This window comes from Phyllostomus hastatus, unplaced genomic scaffold (assembly GCF_019186645.2).
Source record: "Phyllostomus hastatus isolate PE091 unplaced genomic scaffold, TTU_PhHast_1.1 phas_contig_524, whole genome shotgun sequence".
NCBI classification, from domain to species: domain Eukaryota; kingdom Metazoa; phylum Chordata; class Mammalia; order Chiroptera; family Phyllostomidae; genus Phyllostomus; species Phyllostomus hastatus.
The window spans coordinates 14,381,890-14,404,871 of NW_025333900.1; the positions used below are offsets into that span (position 1 = coordinate 14,381,890).

The window sequence follows — 22,982 nt, forward strand, 5'->3', positions numbered from 1 at the left end:
GTATAATTCTACTTTATAGAAATCAATGGGATTAATTTTAACATGATGGACATGCATTTTAATTTTATCCCCATTTCATATAGTGATATTTATACTAAAAGGGTAATAAAAGGATAAAGCTGAGATTGAAAGGGGTTTCACTTGAGCCACAGATTCCTGTGGTGGGGTGGTGGCAGGGGTAGAAATATGAAAAGCCAAAGGGGACTTTCTGAGAAAAGAGGAAATAAGAAAATAATACGGGGGCAGGACACAGTAGTCTTAGGAGCTGATAACCAAAAAATGAGGAGATTCAGCTAGTGAAGATACAGAATGCAAATGCAGAATGGAAATAATCAGTGACAACTTATAAGAAGGGCCAATGGCAAAAGTCAGAATTGTAAGAAAACAAGAGTTGAAAGACAGAAACCAAGTGCCATCTGACCTGGTGTCTATAGTGACTGAAGTTTTTTTTAAAGATTTTATTTATTTCTTTTTAGAGAGGAAAAGGGAAGGAGAAAGAGAGGGAGAGAAACATCAACATGTGGTTGCCTCTTGTGTGTCCTCAACTGGGGACCTGGTCTGCAACCCAGGCATGTGCCCTGATTGGGAATCGAACTGACAACCCTTTTGGTTCAGAGGCCAGCGCTCAATCCACTGAGCAACACCAACTAGGGTTGAAGATTTGTTTTAAAGCCAAAGGAAGGTTGGGGGGGAGGGGGGGAGCAAAAAGGGTTCTAACTAGAAAGAATTTCAGTTGTCTAGGTATCAAAAGGACCAAGGACTCGGAGAAGATGGGTAGATCTAGCTGTAGGGGTTAGTGAGTAATGAAAGGATTCAAGGCAAATGACAAAAGGAAAGTTGGGGTTTGCTGCTAAAACCTCAAGACCGATTGCACAATGTGAAACATGCAACACGTCTAAGATGTGTGCAGCTCCTTTCTGGAAGTGAATTAAGTTACTATTTTTATGGGTCACTGACCCTTGAAATAAGGTTCCCTACACTACATTAGAAGTTAGGAAAGTCAAATACTGCATAAAAGGACTAGGAAAGCTTTCAGTATTTTTTTGCCACAGGGGTGCCTCTACCAAAATCAAACACTAGAGGTTTATTTTTATATGGAAAAATCATATGAAATTTTATGATAGCCTTTATTATTTCATTTTGCACACTTTATCTGATCCTTGCTATACCTTCTGGAGATGTGTGGAAAGAATTTGATACAAAAAAACAAGTAGGACCTAACATGTGTTCTTAGTAAGCAGCTGCTCATTAAGATAATACTTCCAGTTATTGGCTTAGAAAGCAAAATTCTGAGATTACTGCTGGACTTAGGCTTCTGACTTGTCAACCAAAAAAGTTACTTCCTCTTTAGTATAATGAATTGCAGAAGTACAGTTAAACAGTTATCTGTGAGGGTTTATTAAAAGGCATAGGATATGGTGGGTGAGCAGATACTGATTTTTTTTTCTTGCCATGACCAAAATATTTACGAATTTCATAAAGTGAAAGAACTTTCTAAAAAATTAATAAGATCTGTTTCACAAATAACCAATTCAACTGGAACATTGAAGAGTACAAATGATAAAAGATTTGTTCTTTTGGTTGATAAAAAATTCATATCAGGGCATCAAGTAAAGTTATTTTCTGTGTTCTGATTTAATGAATCATGTGAGTGGTATCTGGCTGGGTGACACGAATGCCGGCTCAGTGAAGCCTACTCTAATGTCTCCCAGCACAGCCTTCCGGGGGACAGGAAAGCCAGAACAACATGTCAGACTAAAGTAATATCAAAGGAAGAGAAAGCAGGGCTGGAGACACTGTGAGGCTGACTCATAACACTCCTTGACATGTGAGTGTCCGGTATGTATTCAATGTCCTATGGGCTTCAATAACCTAACAAGCACCAAGTAGCAATGATAATGAAATCCTCCAAAAATACTTTTGCAATTCAAGCTGAAAAACACTATATTCAACTAGATGGTTTTGACCCTATTGAAAGACACCCTTAGAAACCACTAGTGATTTCTTAAAAGGTGAATGAGCATTAAATGTTTTACATATGCTTGTGTAGTATTTAGTTCTGTTAAATCTATTTTAAAGATATACATTAATTTGGAAAATGAAACTTTTCTGATGTTATCAGTGATAAAATACGTTGAAGAAAAATGAAATAGCATTAGATATGTTGATAAAAATATAGACTTAAAATAACGAGGCCCATTTAATGTTAATAAAATGCACTCTTAAAAATAAAACTAAAGGACTATTCTACATATATTCCACATGGGGATGATGTTCTTGTGTTTTAAAAGATAATATTTGTGATGAAAAGGGCCCTCCAGAAAAAAGATGGTAAAAAAATAGAGAGAATGATTAAAGCTTATCAAAATATAGTTTATCACTTTATATAAATTATTTATTATAAGGGGAAAAAATAAGGCACAAAACAGAGGAACAACATTTTCTAAGGATGTCTATAAAATCAATGAACAATTCTGTTTTTCCCTAGTCAAAATTCTTCATATTTAGTCGAGTTAAAATCTGAAAGAGTACTTACAATGACAGCAACACCACAGCAATTAAGGTCCATTCTGCAGGTTTGTGTATAATATTTCTATTTGTTAATCTGAAAGACAGTAAGGTAAAATTTACCACAGGATTGTTACATTCTTCTATTTATAGAAAAGTTAGATTATTGACATCATATGTCAAGCACTATTTTATTCTTGTTATATATGATAGGAAAGTCAATAGCATAATAATGTGGCTTGATATTCAGTATCTGATAATGACCATCTCAAAAGTGCTCCAGTCCCAATTTTATATATTTATAACAATACTACTATTAGACAAAATGGAAAGCAACATGAGAACCTAAATTGCATGGTTTATTGAAATATACCTATGTAAACACCTCCTTAAAATCATATGCTCTATGTTTTCCTCAATTGAATGTTTTATTAAACCTAACAAGGTAAGCAATTTCTGATTTTAATTTCAATTCATTTTTTGCACCTTTCCATATTACGCTAGGTTGGCAATAGGCAAGTGAGGGATGTCATAATCCATAATTAACAGAAATGAGCACTCACTTAATAAAGTTTAAGACTAGGTTTTCATCAAGAAAACTTAAATTTAAAAAAAATCAGTAGTAAATTGAGAGCCTTCCAGTCAAGACGGAGATACAGGTACATGGCTTGCCTCCTTGCATAACCACATCAAAATTACAATGAAACTATAGAATAGCCATCACTCAGAACCATCAGAAATTGAATTGCATGGAAGTTCGACAATTTAAAGAAACCATACTAATCCAGGCAGAAGATGTGGAAATGTGGAGGCACTGAATGGGCTGGTCCCACATTCATGTGTGGTGGATAAAAATTCGGGAGGGGTATCTCGGGAGCGAGGAGTCCCAGCCCCACACCAGGCCCCCCAGCCCAGGGTTCCAGTGCCAGGAAGGTAAGTCCCCATAATTCTGGCTGCAAACTCAGCAGAGATTATGCCACTTGGGACACTGATGGAGTCCCAAGCAGTTCCTCTGAAAGAACGCACACACAGACTTAGATTTACTCCCTCTGTATTCCAGCACCAGGGTAGCAGCTTGAAAGGCACCACTGGTATACGGGGGTGGGGACTGAAGTTTCTGGCATTAAGGAAAGAGCTGGGGGGCAGCTTTCTCTCAGATAGAAAGGGGGGGGCAGGGGCCATTGTTACTTTTCTGAAACTTCCCCCCACAGAACCAGAGCTGGCAGTCAGGACATATTTGAGACTCCATCAACCTGGCTAACACTGTTTGCCTTACCTTGGAGATCCCCTGGGCCCTGCCCCACCCAAATTTTAGCTAACAGTGGCTTTTCCATATAAAAGGCTGGTCTTGGCTCATGCTTCACAGCTTCCTAAATTCTCTCAGACAAGCAACAGCCAGCCTCAGTGAGCTGCCAGCCCTGGTACCTCTTGCTAAGTGGCCCCAGGCCTGGCACTAACAGCAGAGAATCTAGATTCATAGTTTGGCTTCGCCTGGAACCTTGAAGGCCAGGAAAAGTAGCAGCCATTTGCAGACTGCTTTTGTAGATCATGTAAGTTGGCCCCAGGAAGAACACAGGAGAGGGGTGACCTTGGCCTACACCACCTGGGAAACCTCAGGGCTTGTGCATCCAGTGGACAGCTATAGACCACACTTGAGCACCACCACCCTGTCCCTGCATAGCTGATCATCCACAGAGGGTGGAGGTGGGTGGTCAGGAGTCAAACTAGCCCTTGCAGCTGACTGTCCTGGGTATATCCCTTCCACTGACCTGTCAACAGCAATCAAGGCTCAACAACAAGAGGAGGTGTATTCAGCCCACATGAAGGGCATACCTCAAGTACCCAGCTTGGGTGATAGGGGAGGCTGTGCCACTGGACCCTATAGGACTCATACTACACTAGGCCACACTACCAAGGTAGGCACTCATGGCAGCTCTATCAAACACATAGAAATAAACAAAAGGAGGCTGCCAAAATGAGGAGACAAAGAAATATGGCCCAAATGAAAGAACAGATCAAAACTCCAGAAAAAGAGCTAAACAAAATGGATATAAGCTATCGATCAGATGCAGAGTTCAAAACACTGGTTATAAGGATGCTCAAGGAATTTAGTGAGGACCTCAACAACATAAAACAGATCCAGTCAGAAATGAAGGATACACTAATTGAAGAAAGAAGAATTTACAGAGAAACAACAGTACAGTGGATGAAGCCAAGAATCAAATCAATGATTTGAAACATAAGAAAGCAAAAACAACCAGTCAGAACAACAAGAAAAAAAAATCTCCAAAAAAAGAAAAAGAAAAGAAAAAATAAAAGCCCAACCTGAGGACAGCATAAGGAACCTCTGGGACAACTTCAAGCATTTCAACATTTGCATCACAGGGGTACCAGAAGGAGAAGAGAAAAAGTAAGAAACTGGATATCTACTGAAAAATAATGAAAGAAAACTTCCCTAATTTAGTGAAGGAAACAGACATGAAAGTCCAGGAAGCACAGATTCCTAAACAAGATAGATGTAAATAGACCCATTCTAAGACACATCATAATTAAAATGAAGATTAAAGATAAAAGAGAATCTTAAAAGCAGCAAGAGAGAAGTTAGTTGCCTACAACTGAGTTCCCAGAAGACTGTCAGCTGATTTCTCAAAAGAAACTTTGCAGGCTAGAAGGGATTGACAAGAAATATTCAAAGTCATCAAAAGCAGGGACCTGCAGCCAAGACTGTTCTACCCAGCAAAGCTATCATTTAGAATTGAAGGGCAAATAAAGAGCTTCCCAGACAAGAAAAATTAAAGGAGTTTATCACCACTAAGCCATTATTATATGAAATGTTAAAGGGACTTATATAAGAAAAAGACCACAACTATATATAATAAAATGGCAATAAATACATATCTATCAACAATTAAATCTAAAAACAAAATAAGCGAACAAGAAGAACAGAGGCACAATCATTAATATAGGCAGCGTTTTAATGACTGCTAGATGGGAGGTGGTTTGGGGGAATGGATGAAGAGGTGAGGGGGTTAAGGAGTACACATTGGTAGTCACAGAATAGCCATTTGGATGTAAGGTACAGTATAGGAAATGGAGTAGCCAAAGAACTTGACCCATGGACATGAACAATGGTGTAGGGATTGCTGGAAGGAGTGGGGGATGCTGTGTGAAAGGAGCAAAGGAGGAAAAATTGGGACAACTATAACAGCATAATCAATAAAATATAATTTAAAAAATCAGTAGTAAATTCTACCACTTATTCTGAGAAAATATGTTGTCATCAACTTAGTTTCCTGGAAAGCATTAAGAAAGATTGCTCTAAATAAAAAATAGTATCAATCAATAAGAAAAAACCAGCCAATTATATATGATAAAGGGCTGTTATCTAAAATATACAAAGAACTGTTAAAAATTTAACAATAGGAAAACAAACAGCATAACTAAAAAATGGGCCAAACATCTTAATAGACACCTCACTAAAGAAAAACAAGCGACATATAAGCAAATGAAAAGATGTTCCTTAAGTCATCTGAGAAGTGCAATTTAAAACAAGATACCAAACAAAATTTTTAGGACAGGGAAAATACTCTATGATATTATAAAATGATGGATATATGTCATTATACATTTGTCCAAACCCATAGAATATACAAAACCAAGAGTGAACTCTAATGTAAACCACAGACTCTAGTTGATAATGATGTTGTCAATGTACAGTCATCAACTGTAGTGAATGTATACTCTGGTGGGGAATGTTGATAATGAGGCAGGCGATGTATGTGTGGGGGCAGAAGGAATATGGGAAATCTCTGTACCTTTATCTTAATGTTGCTATGAACTAAAACTGTTCTAAAAAATAAAGTCCTTAATAAAAACAGCCAATAAAAAAATGGGCAAAGGATGTGAGCAGGCAATTTACAGAGGAGGAAAAGTGAATTGAGTAAACATTTGAAAAAGAACTCAACTGCACTCAGATAGTAATCTGGGAAATTTAATATAAAAACAATAACCCACTCCATCTTATTGGTAAAAATAAAATATTGGCAATACCAAGCGTTGTTGAGAACAAGAGGAAGGACCACTTCCAACATACTGTTGATGTGAGCAATCAAACAATTTGGCGATATCTAATAAAGCTAAAAAGGCACATAAATAGCTTAGTTATTCATACACATAAACTCTATAAACAAATTCTCTCACTTCTGCATAAGGAAATGTACATGAAGATAGTGTGACACTGCTTGTAATAAGAAAAAAATAATAAATTGTGGCACTTTTAAGGAATGCTAAATAGCTGTCAAAATGAATAAACTAGACTTACATATTTTGTTCATAATTTTAATGAAAGGCATCAAGTACGGTAGCACATTATTTATATAAATCAAGAACAGATAATACTCAATATTATTTATGTACACATATATGCAGTAAAACTATAAAAACAAAGACTGGAAAGATACACATCAAATTTACATATCGGGCTTCTGGGGATGAAAGGACAATGGATAGGGGAAGGGGAGAAAGGGAACTTGTGCACTGGCTATTTCATCTGCCAGCAACCTTTCCCCATACAAGTTTCCTTTGCATTGAGGCCCATCTGGACCGCCCTATTAAAAAGTAAAAACTTCTCTCCACCTCCGAGCCCCAAATTTCTGACTTCCTTTCCCTGCTATATATTTCCCTTTTTTCCCTGTACCACTTATCACCTTCTAACGTACAATTACTGTTTATTATCTGTTTTCCCTGGGGGCAGGAATCTGTGCTCTTCACCTATTTATTCCAAATGCCCAGAACAAATGCCTCATAGTCAGTAGGCATTCAATTAATTTTCTGTAAGCAAATGAATTAACCTAAAATATTTTATTTCTTTTATTTAAACATATATCTAAATATAAAATATTAAAACCTATTGATTCTGAGTAGAGTATGTGTATCTTTGTTAATCTGAATTTTTTCCATAGCTAACTGTTTTACAAAATTTTAGATTCTAGATGATATAAAAAGGAAGTATGTATAGTGGTTAAAAGTTTGACAGACCTGGATTCAGTACTCAGATCTGTTATTTAGTAGTGTTTCATCTTGGGCACATTCAACAGTTATAAAACTTTGTTTCAATTTAGTAAAACAGGAACAATAGTACTACTTACCTCACAGGGTTCTTGTGAGGATAAAATGTACAAAAGACATCCATGTTGCCCAATTCAATTTATATCTCTCAGTCTTCATCTTAATCTATCAGCAACATTTGACAGAGTTGACCACTCCCTTTTCCTTGGAATGCATTCTTCACCTGGGTTCCACTTGCCTCATTTCCCCCCCTCTCACGAGCATTCCTGCCCATATCTTTTAATTTTGGATTGTCCCAGGATCTTTGCCCTTGGGTCTCTTATCTCCTCTATATATGATCACTGCTTTGATGATGTCATCCAATCTCACTGCTTTAAATATTAGGTACTATGTGCTGACAATTCCCAAATTTATTATCTCTAGCCTCGACCTCTTCCTTGAATTCTAGAGTTCTATAATGGTCTACTTGACATTTCCACTTGAATGTAAAATACGCTTCTCAAAACACAGTACAACAAAAGCTGAGCTCCTCATCTTTCCCCCACAAACCAGTACTCCTGCAGATAGCTACATCTCAGTAAATGGCTACCTAATCCTTCCAGAATCCAGTGCTCAAGCCAAAAGTCCTGAGGTTAACATGGCTCTCTTCATGTCCCAGGTCAAACAAGCCAAGTCCTAATGGCTCTTTCTTCAAAAAAGAATCTGATTACTAATTACCTCCACTGCTTTCACCTTGGTCCATATCATTTCTTGCCTAGATTATCCGAACAGCATCCTAAAACATCTTCCTCCCTCTGCCCATCTATTATAATTCTCAAATCACCAGCCAGAGTGATGCTGTTAAAAATCTATGTCAGGTCCTGTCATTCCCCTGTTCAAAATCCAACTGCTCTCCATCTCAGAGTAAAAGTCAAAGAATGACCATGGCTACAAGGCCTACATAGTCTATACAACACTCACTCCCTACCCTATACCTGTCTGACCATATCTTTGTACCTTTGCTGTTTTCCACCCTCACCAACATCCTTAATGTTCTGTGAATACACCAGGCCTGCTCCTGCTCCACAGCCTTTACACCTGCTATTTCTGGTCTGATACATTTTCACAGATAACAACATGGCTTTCTCTCTTGCCAACTTTTAAATCTTTATACAAATGGCATCTTCTCAATGTGGTATTCTCTGGCTAGCCTATTTAAAAAGACATCTTCCCTCCTCAGTACCATCCCCATACGTTCCCTGCATCTGGGGAGAAAACGGGGAGGACGAACTGGGAAAGGGCATAGCACCACATAATAATATATGCATTGTTTTATTAGACTAGTTCCATGAGAGAAGGAATTTTTGTGTTTTGTTCACTGCTCTGTCTGTAGCAAAACAGAATCTAGCACATAACCAAAAAAAAGTCAAAGAATAAGCATGTAAGAGGAAAAATGACATAGTCAAGTAGAAATTTCCTTTTTTATTGTATTCAAATCCTCCAAAGTTAAGACGAACTTAAGATTTAATTAATTTCTTATTTAGCATCAATGCACCATGTGACTGCTCTATCTACACCACTGTCCCAGGCACTGAGGAAAATTCAGCCAGTGACAGACTTGCAAAATTTTACTCGCTTTCACATTTTCCTTCTGCTGAGTCAAAATAATTTCAAGCATAGATGCTAAATGAACTACACTATTGTCTGAGTGATAATACATAAATGAAAACAGAAATATTTGATAGAAAGCATTTAAAAAGCAGTTTTGAAATATAATTTGAAATTCAATACGGATATAGGGAAAAAGTTTGATTTATCACTGAAGAAATTTAAAAAGAACTTTTGTGTCAAAACATAATTTCAATTCAAATCAGATTTAGAGAAGTATCTTGAGTCAACACTGAGGGCAGTGAATTATTACCCGGAAACTTCTGATGGAACCACTACGCCAGGGAAGTCAATGGACCATGCTGGATAAATGACTGTGGTACAATTCAGTGGGAAGGACAGCTCTAGTCACAGGGGAAAGATTCTTCAAAGAGCTGAAAAAGCTGCTTGATAAGTTTTAAGTTCTTACAGGCTTTCCACTTTGGCTGCACATAAGAATTACCTTGGGAGCTGTTTAAAAATACTAATGTGTGAGTCCAACCACAATCAAAAGAACCTCAACCTGCAGGGTTGCAGCCAGGCATGTGCAGTTGTTAAAAGATCCCTGGGTAACTGTGATGCACAACTGCCTTGAGAATCACTGTCCTACAAGTTATTATTATTAATTACCATTTCAAAGAGAAGGATATGGTTATTTTTGTCAACTCTTTTCCACTGACAGTATTGACTGAAAAGATATCTTAACCCTAGTCACCGTCATCAATACGTTATTTTTTCAGACTTCACTTATGCGCCCTAGCCAACAAACAGTCACATACTGGCTGAAGTTGTCCTGCCATATATCTTTAGACCCCAAATGAGATATCTTATCAAAGGTCATTTTGTACTTTTAACTAATCAACGTTTTTCTAAAAAGCAGCAAAGTCAATTTAAGCAATTTTTATTAAAGCTAAAGAGTTTGACCTGCAGGTACTAAAAAGAAATGATTTGAAGAATAAATTAACATCAAGGGTTTTATAACATCTCCTATACCAAAATAATACTTTGGTGGCTTATTTCCCCCCATGTTTTTGTTAAATATAAACACACATGAAAGTAGAGAGAATATAAAATAAACTCCCATGTCGGGGAGCTTTGCCCACAGAGCCCCCCATCTGCTGTGGATGAGAATAAGTCTACCAAGACATGATCTGCTTAGGGAGGAAGGGTGACCGAAACCTCAAAGGAGAAGGGCCAGGAGCCTTTTCAATGGGCTTTTACTAGGTTCAATTTGCACAGGAATACAGATAAAGTTCATTAATCATATCAGGCAGTAAGGATCAAACAACAGATAACATACAAGGAACTAAGAGGGCTTATTCTGAGTCAGGGTCAGTTAGCTAAAGGGCTATAAAACTTTGAGAAACAAACTCATTTCATGTTTGGACACTTATCAGAAAATGGAGAGCATTCTTAGCAAAGCAGGTTTCACAGGATTTTATGCATTCTTTCTTAGGTCTGATCTCCTTAGGGAACTGCCAATTCCTACCCAGGGCTGCACCACCCTGCAGCATTGTTTTAGGCTTAAGTCAGGCAAGGGAAGTAAGGCAGCCAAGAGATTAGATTTCTTGCAGACAGAATGAGGACTCAGGCTATGTCAAAGCCGAGGGGCGAGGGTCCATCACCTCTCTTTTCTATAGCCCTCCAAGTCCTTCCCTGAGGGGCCCCCTCATGACCATGCCTGTCTTATGTTGTCCCTCCCTTGAGGAATCTTATCAGTCATTGGGTAACCAGTCATCCACTGGGGGATAAGCAGGGTGAAGTAAAAGGGGGCAGAGGTGGTGCCCCTGCCAGGGAGACAAACTTTGCCTCCTTAGTGGCTTACTGTCCCAAGGTCTCTCACTCAGCCTTAGCCATAGGTGGGCAGGGTCCGGGGGAGGGTTAGAGCTTCTGAAACCAGGCAGGGTGGTGGTTCCCAACACTCCCACAAATGCATCACTACTTCACTACTTTGGGAATTATTAATTCCTGACCAATCATGTTTTGTTGTTTTAAAAAAATCTTCACCCAAGGATATGTTTTATGGATTTTAGAGAGGAATGAATGCAGGCGGGAGAGAAAGAGAGAGGGAGAGAAACATCACCATGAGAAACATTGATCAGTTGCCTCCTGTACACACTCTGACAGGGAATTGAACCCACAACCTTTTGGTGTACCAGATGATGCTCCAACCAACTGAGCCACCTTGCCAGGGCAAGCCAATCCCGTTTTATCTATATAGCCCCATATTCAACATCCCCGAATCTGGATAATTTTAAAGCAAGTCTCAGACATCATATCATTTCAGCAAGGCTTTATTTTAATGCAAATAATGCAGAAAGTAACGGAAAAGAACTTATACAACAAAAATGACAGGAAAAGTGATAAAATAAGTTTATGACTATAAAAAGAAAATGACATTTGAAAGTCTCTTCATACCTCTAGCCTGTTAGCTACCTCTTAAGGATTGACAAACACTGTGCCTTTGGTCTGGGCTAGCTGAGGTGTCACAGAAGGCTTAGTTTTATAGGTAATAAAGCCTTCTTAAATAGTGTTCTTATTGGGGGTGTAGAGGGATGATAAATGAAATCACTTAAAAAAAAAACTTTGATTCTAATGGATACCGAGACAACAAATGGCAGATTTCAAATTTTTTTCCAGTTTCACTGAGGTATAACTGGTGCATAGTAATTATATATATTTAAGATATACAAGTTGATGTTGATATATGTATATATATATATATATATATATAGTGAGATTATTTTTATGGTCCAGCTAGTTAACATGTCTATCACCTCACAACCTCACAGATAGTTCCCCCTTTTTTTGGGGAGGGGGTGAGAATACTCAAGATCTATCCTCTTCACTTAGACTTAGGGTTTAAACCCAACTCTTAGTTGTGTGACTTGAGAGAGATTCCTTGAAATTTCTCATCCATCATCTGTAAAATGGGATAATACTACTATTTTTTAGATATTGAGATAAAATATGTAATATGCCAAGAATAACCTGGCACATACCAAGTATGGTAATGACTACATGTATTGACATGTTCAAACATTATTTTTTTTAAAGGATATTTATTTTTAGACAGAGGGGAGGGGAGGGAGAGAGGGAGATAAAGATAAACATCAATGTGTGGTTGCCGCTCACACGCCCCCTACTGGGGACCTGGCCTGCAACCCAGGCATGTGCCCTGACTGGGAACTGAACCAGTGACCCTTTGGTTCATAGGTCAGTGCTCAATCCACTGAGCCACACCAGCCATGGTGACATGATCAAACATTATTAACAAAAGACCAAAAATAACATGTTGGACAGTAGATTCTAACCTGAAACACCTAAATTCCTATAGCATATAAAAGTAATAATGGAGCAATCTTGCAGTTGTAGGCTGACACATTTTTCCAATGGGTTTCTACTAAGTTCTAAGAATTTCAAAGTAGTTTAAAAATACAAGCTAGCCTTGCCCTGGCTGGTGTGGCTCAGTGGACTGAGTGCTGGGCTGCAAAGCAAAGGGTCATCAGTTTCCTGGGTTATGGGCCAGGTCCCCAGTGGGGGGCATGTGAGTGGCAATCACAAACTAATGTTTCTCTCCCTTTCTTTTTCCCTCCCTTCTCTTCTCTCTAAAAATAAATAACTAAAATCTTTAAAGAAAAAAAAACAGCTATCCAGTAGATCTATATAAAGGTAGATCTAGAAAATAGTCAAAGTAAATTAAATTGCTTGTTAATCTATTCTAAGTGGGTGAAATAAAAATGAAATACAAAATTTGCATTTGTAGTCCAAGATCAAAGGTCCTATTTTAATATTTCTTCTGAGATGTCTTCAGTGCCTTACCAATTTGCTCAGAATGATGATTAAATAAACATTGTCTGCAAGAAACTGTATGGGAGGTCCTTTAAAAATCAATGAAACAGGGCACCTAGTCTTCAACTTCCTTTAATAACCTTTCTGTTAATATGATACTCACTTCCTGAAAAATATTGAACAAATCCTAAATTTCAGTGCCTCCACATTGTATATATCTATTCAAACTTTATCATCAGTGTAGAAAGTTGAAAAACTCATTTCACCCCCCTTTTGGATGCATGGTTTTGTGATAGGCATGAGAATGGATCTAAAAAACAGACATCTCTCTTTTCATCACTAAGAGGGATACAGAGAAGTTCTACTTTGGTCTTAGTATTTGGCCCAAATCCTCTTTTTGATGAAGCTTTTAGTTAAGTCTTCAAAAGGCCTAGGTCAATTTGAGCATCACTTGTGGTATTCCTAAATTTGTATGTGATCAATGATCTTGTGATTGCATAGCTTCCATGATATTTAATGAGTGTAACAATCTCAGTAATTAGAACAATGTCATTCAGATTTACTGTTATGAACCAAACATTCGCTTTCAGATATGAACATTATCTGAGGTGAAGTGAAAATAGCCTTATGTGTTTATCAGTCAATAGCAGAATAAAATGCTGCAGTAATTAATGTTTGTGAAAATGGTTAATTTTATGTGTAAAATAGTAAAAACAGTCAATTATTTAGCAAAATAGATTGACAACACTACTAATATATTTAATAAGTTACTTTCTCAAGAACATTGTATCTTAGGAAAAAAAGTGTGTAAAAATTCAAATAATGTAAGAGAACAATAATGATTAGATTTTATCATAATTCAATCTTTGCAGAACTATATTATGTACTAGCATTTATATTACAGAAAACAACATTTAAGAGTTGTATTTAAATTTTAATTAGTTATTTCCATTTAAATCATAAGTCTTTCAAGAAAAAATCCTGTTGGGGAAGCCTTCACATCTTGTGATGAATTAAAAACAAGTCCCCTCAAAATATCAAGAGTTAGAAAAACATATAGATTATGTAAACAACAGATATGCAATGATGAAAATATGATCTCTATTCAAAATAATAAAAAATGTTAAGACAAAACTGTTGGAGAAGATTAAGGTACCCCAAACATATTTTCTTTAGTCAAACCTTACAATAAAGACTCTACAAGAACCTGTTAAGACAACTCGTATAGACATCTTGAGTCTATGATGGCTAAACATTTAAAATATAAAATGTTATACACAATCCTTTTCTGTCCCTGACAGAAAAAATTTCAAGATTTACCTAAATTATGAATCCTAGTTCCTTCTAGTAAATGCCTTATTGAAAAATACCTTAGTGATATTAAGTGTGCTAGGTGAAAGTTAATGTATATTTGGTTTTTCTGACAACAGCAAGCAAAATCTACCAACTCAAGTATGAAGAATTGTTCATGTACTATAATCTTAAACTTTTAAAATCTTTCTACCACTGTTGATAACAATAAACTATAATAATAATTTTTGGGGTGAAATGATTCATCTACCCTAGAAGTTCATTCTATGTTAGTGCTATCTTGCTTTAGCCATAGGCAAATATTGATCTTAATATCTAGTCACTGGCATTTAGCCAAAATATATACTGGGTATACTTCTACTAATAGAGATTTAGAAGCCTATCCGTATGTTTCTCTGTAGAGAATCTAGTTTTAGCCTGATTGAATATTTTTACCACAATAGTTTTAGAAAAACCCCAACTGCTCTACTTCACAATTAATATCCTTTTTTTCTTTGTTCAACAATTAATATGCTCTATTCTTCCCTTCTTTGTACTTATCACTTCAAATCTGTTCCACACAATTCAGTATTAAATTATACACCATTGTGTACTGTTCACTGTGCTCACCTTACCTTCTCACAGGAAAGTCCTTCCTTGAGGGTATGGATGTAATTTAGTATCGCACAATGCTTCTTTTTTTTGTATTGTCCGTGGTGCCTAGCACAGTGCTGGCCATTTGGTATGTATTTACTAGTCCACTAAGATCCAAGATGTTTCTGGCTAACCATCTTTGTGTCTTAATATCATTTTCCTTCACAGTTTTAGGTTATTCTATAAAAAAGTACCCTAAGCTAAATATGTCAAGGTTTGAACAAATAAGGGATTGCATTTAATAAAAGACAAGTAATATTGTTTAGTGGTGGAGAAAATAGACGCTGTATTTAGATCTCAGGTACTGCAGCTAAGTCACTTTCTTCATGCCTTAGTCTCCCTATTGATTCTGCAAGGCAACCGCATTCAAGTTAAAATAACTGAAAAGAAAAATTGTAATATTAACACCAACCTGAAAGTTCGGACAAGATTTTTAAGTTGTGTGTAAATATCTCCTAATGTAATCTGAAGAGGCCCCAAAAGTCCAGGCAATCTGAAAATAAAAAATTACATTAAAAAAAAATATATATATATACTTTAATTACATAGATTATTTTTTAGGGGGAGAGGGTCTTGCCTAAGTCTGGATTTCCCACAGGTAATAATGGCACTTAGGTGGGGGCAGTGAAGCGAGGTTATGACTGGTGAGAAGTCATGAGAAAACAGTTCATAACAGCCCCACATTCCACTTCGTGGTCTCTGCTTCAATGTGAGACACTGAAATTTAAAAATATTATTTTGGCTGCTATCTATATTGTCTGTGGTTTTCTTACATCTTTACTTTCAAATATTAGACCAAACAGAAAGCATATGAGGCCAGAGAAATTGCCCTCCAAATGCTCAAATCTGGGAATGTGGTGTATTTCCCATTATTAAATCCTTATAGCATGAATAAAAATGGGTATATTTCCAGAGAGTAAGTTGACAATATACGGTAACATTTTAAATGTGTATATCCTTTGACCTACTAGCTCTTTAAAAAAAAAAATTATCCTACAGAAGTCATCACATAAACATTAAAAAGATGCTTGTTGCAGAAATATTTTTAGTAGTAAAAAAACTGAAACAAGTGTTCATCAAGATGAGACTAGTCAAATAAATTATGATACCCATGTAATGGAATATAATAAAACCTTTAAAATGATAATGTGAATCTATTTTTTAATGTGGAAAGATACTCATGGTAAATGTTAAGTGAAAAATGCACAGAGTATTGTCCCAATAAAAACATAATTATTATACAGTGCTATTGTAAAGAATACAGAGTTTATGTCAAATGTTTCATTTCTTTCAGGTTTACACTACAATAGAAGGAACAAAAAGGAATGAATACACGTATTCACATATATACATATATTGCATGTATATCAAGTATAAAGTCAAATATTAACTGTGGTTATTGTTGAGTTGTGGGATAACAGGCAATTGTAAGTTCCTTTTTTATATCATTTTTGAAATGCTTAAATCTTCTGCAATAAGTATGTATTGTTTTTCTTTTTAAAACTTATTATGAAAGTTTTAAACAGGTTCCAAAATACGGAAAATAGCAGAAATAACCCCATATATCTGTTTTCAGATTCAACTTCCCAGTAATTTGTTACATATACTTACTTCATTTTTTCTTCCTTCCGTGTTTTTGCTGTAATATTTTAAAGTGAATCCCTGACCTCATGTCACAAGACCCCTAAGTATTTCCTTCGGTATCTCTAAATATGGAGGTATTTTCCTATACAACCACAATAAAAGTATCAACATCATAATGAATAATTATTCACTATTCCAAATTAATAATTCCTTAATATCATCTAATACCCAGTTCCTGTTTCATTTTCTTTCATTATCTAAAAAAATGCCCTTTTGCAACTGTCCCAATCAGAAAACAAAAATCTTAATTTTATGAGAAAAACTCAACTGCTTTTATAAACAACCAACTGACCAATCAAAAAACCCCTATGTCATCATAATTACTTTGTTTTCAGTGTTCTTTGTGCTTTTAAGTTATTCCACGTCTTCTCAAATTTAGTTCTTGTGTTAACATCAATGACTTGGTTGTCTAGCAGGGTCCCTTTTGATATCTTCTGTTGTAGCCAAAATCCAGAAGGAACAAAAAAAACTCCTTCAATGACATGTCTGTGTGGTCTTAAATTTAAATTTGGGTACTTTTGTTAACTAAAAATTCTGGAAAACTATTTTCAGATAAATCTCTATCTACTCATTATATACCAGTATAGATAATCCATCCCAACTTTTGAAAACAATATAACTAAAGTCAAGTCTTCTTCTAGGAATCAGAGAGATGATGCCTTATACTGTTTTCTAACCTAACATTTAACAGAAATAAATGTATATGTATTAGGAATACGTAAAAGGCAAAATAACAGATTTACTATGTATGAAGAACCTAACATATAAAAGACAATAAATATTACTTTAAAGATTTATTTAAAATGTAAATCTTAGAAGAGTAAGCTGCTCAAAATTTTATGGCTTCCAAAAAATTAGTTTTTGTTCTTTTTGAACTACAAAATTAAGACTTTTCCACATGCACAGCACCTTAAGAAATGGCTGAAAGAAAATGCAGGTTGAAAAGTTCAAAACAGCTCTCACACCTCTGGAAAAAAGATTTTTAAGTTTCTTTTAAAAGAGAAACCAAGACTGTAATTTTTAAATGTCATTTATAACTGGGTTAATTACAAGAACAGTAATTTCCACCACGGGAAGCTTAAAAGTAAAGTGCAAAGTTGAGTTGAACAAAAACTCAAGTTGCTGAGTGTGAAATTATTTTATGAATATGTATGCAGAGTGAGTTAATAGACCGTTAAAACTTTTATGTCTTATTCACATGTGAAACTGATGTGACACATTTACCACAAATCAGTATTTAAATGGGTCTAGCTTTGATATTTTTTTCCCTGACTTCACTGGATTATTAAATTGAAGTGAGGCAGTTTGGTTTTCCACTCTCATAATCTCAAACTTCCTCTTTACTATGTGCCTCCTGTACACAAAACTTAAATTCAGTATTTCCTTGGTAGGATATCTTAAAAATCTAAACTCCTCAGGGGAAGAAATCCATGTAAACTTTTCACATTATACTTCACTGTTCAAAATTCAATAATAGCATCTATAAATTATAAACCCACAATAACAAAGTTAATTTAAAAACATTGTAAAAGTGTAATGACAATTACATACTTACACTTTACTCAATTTTTCAAGTACGATGCGTTTTCTAATCTGGTTCTGAGAACTTGAATCTATCAGTGGAAAGGTGGGATCATGCTGAATCACATTTTTAAACAAAACAAAATGAAATCATGAATTTACATTCTTTATTTGATGAGAACAATTAACATTTAAACACAGAAGTTAATACTTGTGGTATGGTAGAATAAAAACTCAACTTGAAAATTATAAGATTTAAATTTAAGTAGCAGTTCACTCATTAGGCTGAACTTGCTCCAGTCATTTGCCCTCCTTTAAGACTGTTTTCACATCTGTATAAAAGGAATACTAAGTGTATACAAAAATACTTTGTAAATTGCTAAATGCTACATAAATATAGGAAAGTAAAAGATTAAAACTAGCAAATACTATAAATATATTGTGGGGAATTCCACTTCTAGAAATGGCAGACAAGATAATTTAAACCACTCCTCCTGCAGAGAACTGAAAAAGCTGGGAAAAAAAACAAACCCCACATTTGTTTGACAGAATCAGATTGCTAACAAGGCAGTAAAGAATTATGGCCTGGGATTCAGGAAAAGGTAATTCCAGAGAGGCCACTGACTAATTTCAGAAGAGGCAATTTAGATACTGAGAACCCAAGCATTGCTTTTCAACAAACACCAGAATTTGGGGCATGCCACGAAGGAAGAGGCAACGGCAACCCCCCCGTGTTTGAGAACAGAACTTAGAAGGATCACGCTCTAGGAATAGGAATGAATAGGAAACAGACTGGATCTATGTGATTTGGGATTGCCACAAATTATGGGCCAGAAGCAAACGTAAATCCATTCTAGAGAAAGATGACATCAGCCTGGGTCTCAAGTCATCTCAGGAATGTTCAATATACAATGTTTGCCACATAATGAAAAAATAAGACAATACCATCAAAATCTGAAACATCAGCCCATAGAAATCAACCCTCAGGAAATCCAGATAATGAAGTTATCAGCTTCTTTAAAATAACTGCATTACATATACTTTAAAAAAATGACAAGAAAATTTCAGCAGAGAACTCAAAACTATATAAGAGAACCAAATATAAATCCTAAAATGGAAAAATACAGTATTTAAAAGAACTCAATGGACAGATTTAACTGAAGAGAGAATGCTGACTTGGAAAATCTCCAGAATGAAGCACAGTCACACCTATCACCCCTTCCCCTCCACATAACGCAAAGCACAGAAAATATGAGACAAAGAAGATTACAGTGAAAAAGTCTAACATATCTATAACTGGAGTACCTGATAATATCTGAAAATATTCCATTAAGTCATAAATTCAACTATTACTACAGCCAAAAAAACAAATATAATCACTATGCAAAGCATTTTAAAACTGAGGGTAACTAAAGAAAAAAGTCTTATAAGTAGCTAAAGGAAGAAAACACAGTATTTGTTTGTTTGTTTTTTAAAGCAGCAATAAGAATATATAGAAGCCAAAGACAAGGAAATATTTTCAATGGGCTGATAGAAAATAATTGCTAATCTATAATTCAATATCTAGGAAAATATCTTTCAAAAGTAAAAGTAAAATAAAAATTTTTGTTACAGATAAAAACTAAGTCCTGACTAGTGTGGGTCAGTGGACTGAATGCTGGCCTACAAACCAAGGGGTCACCAGTTTAATTTCTGGTCAGGGCACATGCCTGGGTTTCGGGCAGGGTCCTCAGCTGGGGACATGTGAGAGGCAACCACACATTGATGTTTCTCTCCCTCTTTTTCTCCCTCCCTTCCTCTCTCTCTCCCTAAAAAGAAATAAATAAAATCTTTTTTAAAAAGCTGAGAAAATGTATCACTAGTGAACTGGCACCAACAGAAACAAAGGATATTCTTCTTTTTTCTTTTTTTTTAACTGTTGTTTAAGTACAGTTGTCTCCACTGCCCCCCCAACCCCAGCCATCCTCACCTCCCACCCTCGATCCCATCCCCCTTTGGCTTTGTCCATGTGTCCAGAAACAAAGGATATTCTTTAGGCCCAAGATGAATGATCCCAGATGGAAGAATGGAGATGTAGTAAGAAATGAAAAACAATGGAAGAGTAATTAACTACACAAATCCAACTGAATATTGACTATAAATCTTGTAGGAATTAAAATGTAGAGAGAACAAAAGCACACACAAGAGCACATAAGTAAAGAGAGGGTAAATGAAGGTAAAGTTCTGAAGTTCTAACTGTCCAGGAAGCAATAAAAGTATTAAGTTACATTAAACATTAATAAGACAAAGTTTCATGTTTTAATCTTTAGGGTAATCATGTAACAATTAGCAAAAAAAATGTAAAAGAAGTTACTAGAGAGTGAAAAATGGAATAATTGTATTTAATACAAAAAAGTGAAAAAGGAAAGAAAGGGGAATACAGAACAGGTAGAATGCAGAAAGCAATAACGAGCGAGATGGTAAATTTAAATCCAGTTATATCAATTATGACATTAAATGTAAATGGACTAAATCCTCCACATAAAGGATAGAGATTATAACCCTAGATTTAAAAAGAAGATAGTCCTTGAAAATACTAATAAAGAATGGTACTGTCAGTGAAGCAAACTCTTAAGAGGGAAAAATCAATGTAGAGAAAGGTTACTCCATAATGCTAAAGATTCAATTTTCAAGGAAGACTTACAATCTTAGATTTGTACCCAATAACATGGTCTCAAAGTATTAAAAGTAAAATTCATACAACTAAAAGGGGAAATAACAAATCCTTAATTGTGGTAAGAGACTTTGACCTGCCTCTTCCACCTCTAATGGAGTGAGCAAACAATCAAAAATCAATAATGCTTCTCAAGCTCTGATGTATACCCATTTCCCAAAAGGAAAACAATGAAATCTGACCTATATTCCTCACAATAAACAAAAATCAATCACAACTGAACTTCAGGTATCAATGTGAAAGGAAAACAACAAAGCTTCTACAAAATTAAATAACCTGGGCTACGCAAATATTCTTCAAGTCACTAGCCTGAAGACCCAGTAATGAGAGTGAATGGGCAGTGAAAGGGCAAGTCTAAGAGTGAAAGATGGTATTCACAATACACATAACTAAAAATGAACTTGAATCCTAAATAGATAAAAAATTCCTACAGATCAGTAAGAAAAAAAATACCTAAATATATTCAACAGGTAAATGGAAAAAAGATTTAGGCACTTCACAAAAGAGACTATCCAAATGGTCAGTAAGCAAAAAGTGCTCAATGGGAATTCTCAGACTGTGGTAGTAGAATATAAATTGCCACAACCATTTTGGAAAACCATTTGTCATTATGTATTATAGGTGCATATACCATACATTATGACCCAGAAATTCCAGTCTTAGATACATACCCAACAGAAATGCATGTACATCAGGAAAGAAATACAGGGTCTGGCACAAATAATGCCCCTATTTTATTATAAAATCACAAGCATGTAATTCTGTAACATAACAAAATCACACTTAAGCACACCAGGTGACAATTTAGGTGAAATGTTCAAATTAAGACTATAAATTATTACACCCATAATTATCTCTACCAACCACACTCATGCAGGCATTACTTCTGCCAGACCCGGTATACAAGAAAGTCCTTAACAGTAGTTCATAATAGCCCCAAAGTGAAACAGCCTAAAGACTCATTAATATACATAAATTGTGGTACATTTCTATAATGGAATGCTATGCAGCAATAAAGGAATAAAACTAACATTATAGGCAACGGCACAAATGGTTCATGAACATAATGTTGCATGAACTAAACTGGACACCAAAGAATTTATACTGTGTGAACCCATTTACATATAGTTCAAAATTGGCAAAACTTATTTGTGCTATTATAATAATTCATTTTGGAAAGAGGTAATGACTAGTTGGAGAAATAGTGGGGCTCTGGTTCACCCAAATTTCTGTTTGGATACTGTTCATTTGTGATAATTCAATGAGCTGTACACTTATTATTTGCACTATACTTCAATGAAAAAGTTATATAACATTGTGCTGTCTTGGCTGGTGTGGCTCAGTGGATTGAATGTAGGCCTGCGAACTAAAGGGTTGCTGGTTTGATTCCCAGTCAGGGCACATGCCTGGGTTGCGGGCCGAGCCCCCAGTGTGGGGCACGTGAGAGGCAACTACACACTGATGTTTCTCTCCCTCCCTTCTCCTCTCTAAAAATAAATAAAATTAAAAAAAAAAACAAACATACACAAAGAGAGAGGTATCATTAAAAAAAAAGTTATATAATGCTGTGTAACAGAGGAGCAGTCAAATTTCAGGGGTTAATTTTTCCTTCTTAAGGCTTATAAGCAAAGAAATGATAAAACAACTTATGTACTAAGGTAGGCTTATGCAGTTGACAGAAATCAATGTTTCTCCAAACTTAATATAAAAGTTATGGATGCTAATAATACAATTGAAGTAATTTCAAATACAGTACTGATTTAGGCAACATACTGTAGAAATATAAGAAATTCCTAAATTTTTACTATTTCCACTTTTACCTTCTTTATAAATCTTCAAATGTGTTATTAAATTTAGAGGCACATTTACTCAGAAGTCTTTAGTAACAAAGTTTTGTGGTAAAAACCAGGATACTGCCTGCTCTTCTTCATGTCAAATGACTTAATTTCCCAAACTATACATCAACCAAAACTGGGTATTAGAAATACTGAAACATCTCCCTAAATCTCAGTGGCATAAACTCAGTCTCTACATATAACTACTATTTACTGAGTACCAATTATATGTAAAGCACTGCAATAAATTATTTACATATATTATCTTAAAAATTCATAACAATTGAGCAAGGAAAGCTATTTATAGTCCCATTTATGGATATGCACTCAAA

The 22,982-nt window shown here is 35.5% G+C and overlaps 1 protein-coding gene across 1 annotated transcript in view; it reads right to left on the bottom strand.

Moving 5' to 3' along the window:
- The window catches only part of RPAP2 (RNA polymerase II associated protein 2), an 88,950-nt gene that overhangs the window by 34,094 nt on the left and 31,874 nt on the right, over positions 1-22,982 (bottom strand). Inside the window, exons 9-11 of the mRNA XM_045847051.1 lie at positions 18,137-18,219; positions 15,350-15,430; positions 2,537-2,605 (exon numbers count right to left, since the gene is read on the bottom strand). Coding sequence (XP_045703007.1) covers positions 2,537-2,605; positions 15,350-15,430; positions 18,137-18,219 — 233 coding nt within the window. The remainder of the gene's footprint in view (positions 1-2,536; positions 2,606-15,349; positions 15,431-18,136; positions 18,220-22,982) is intronic.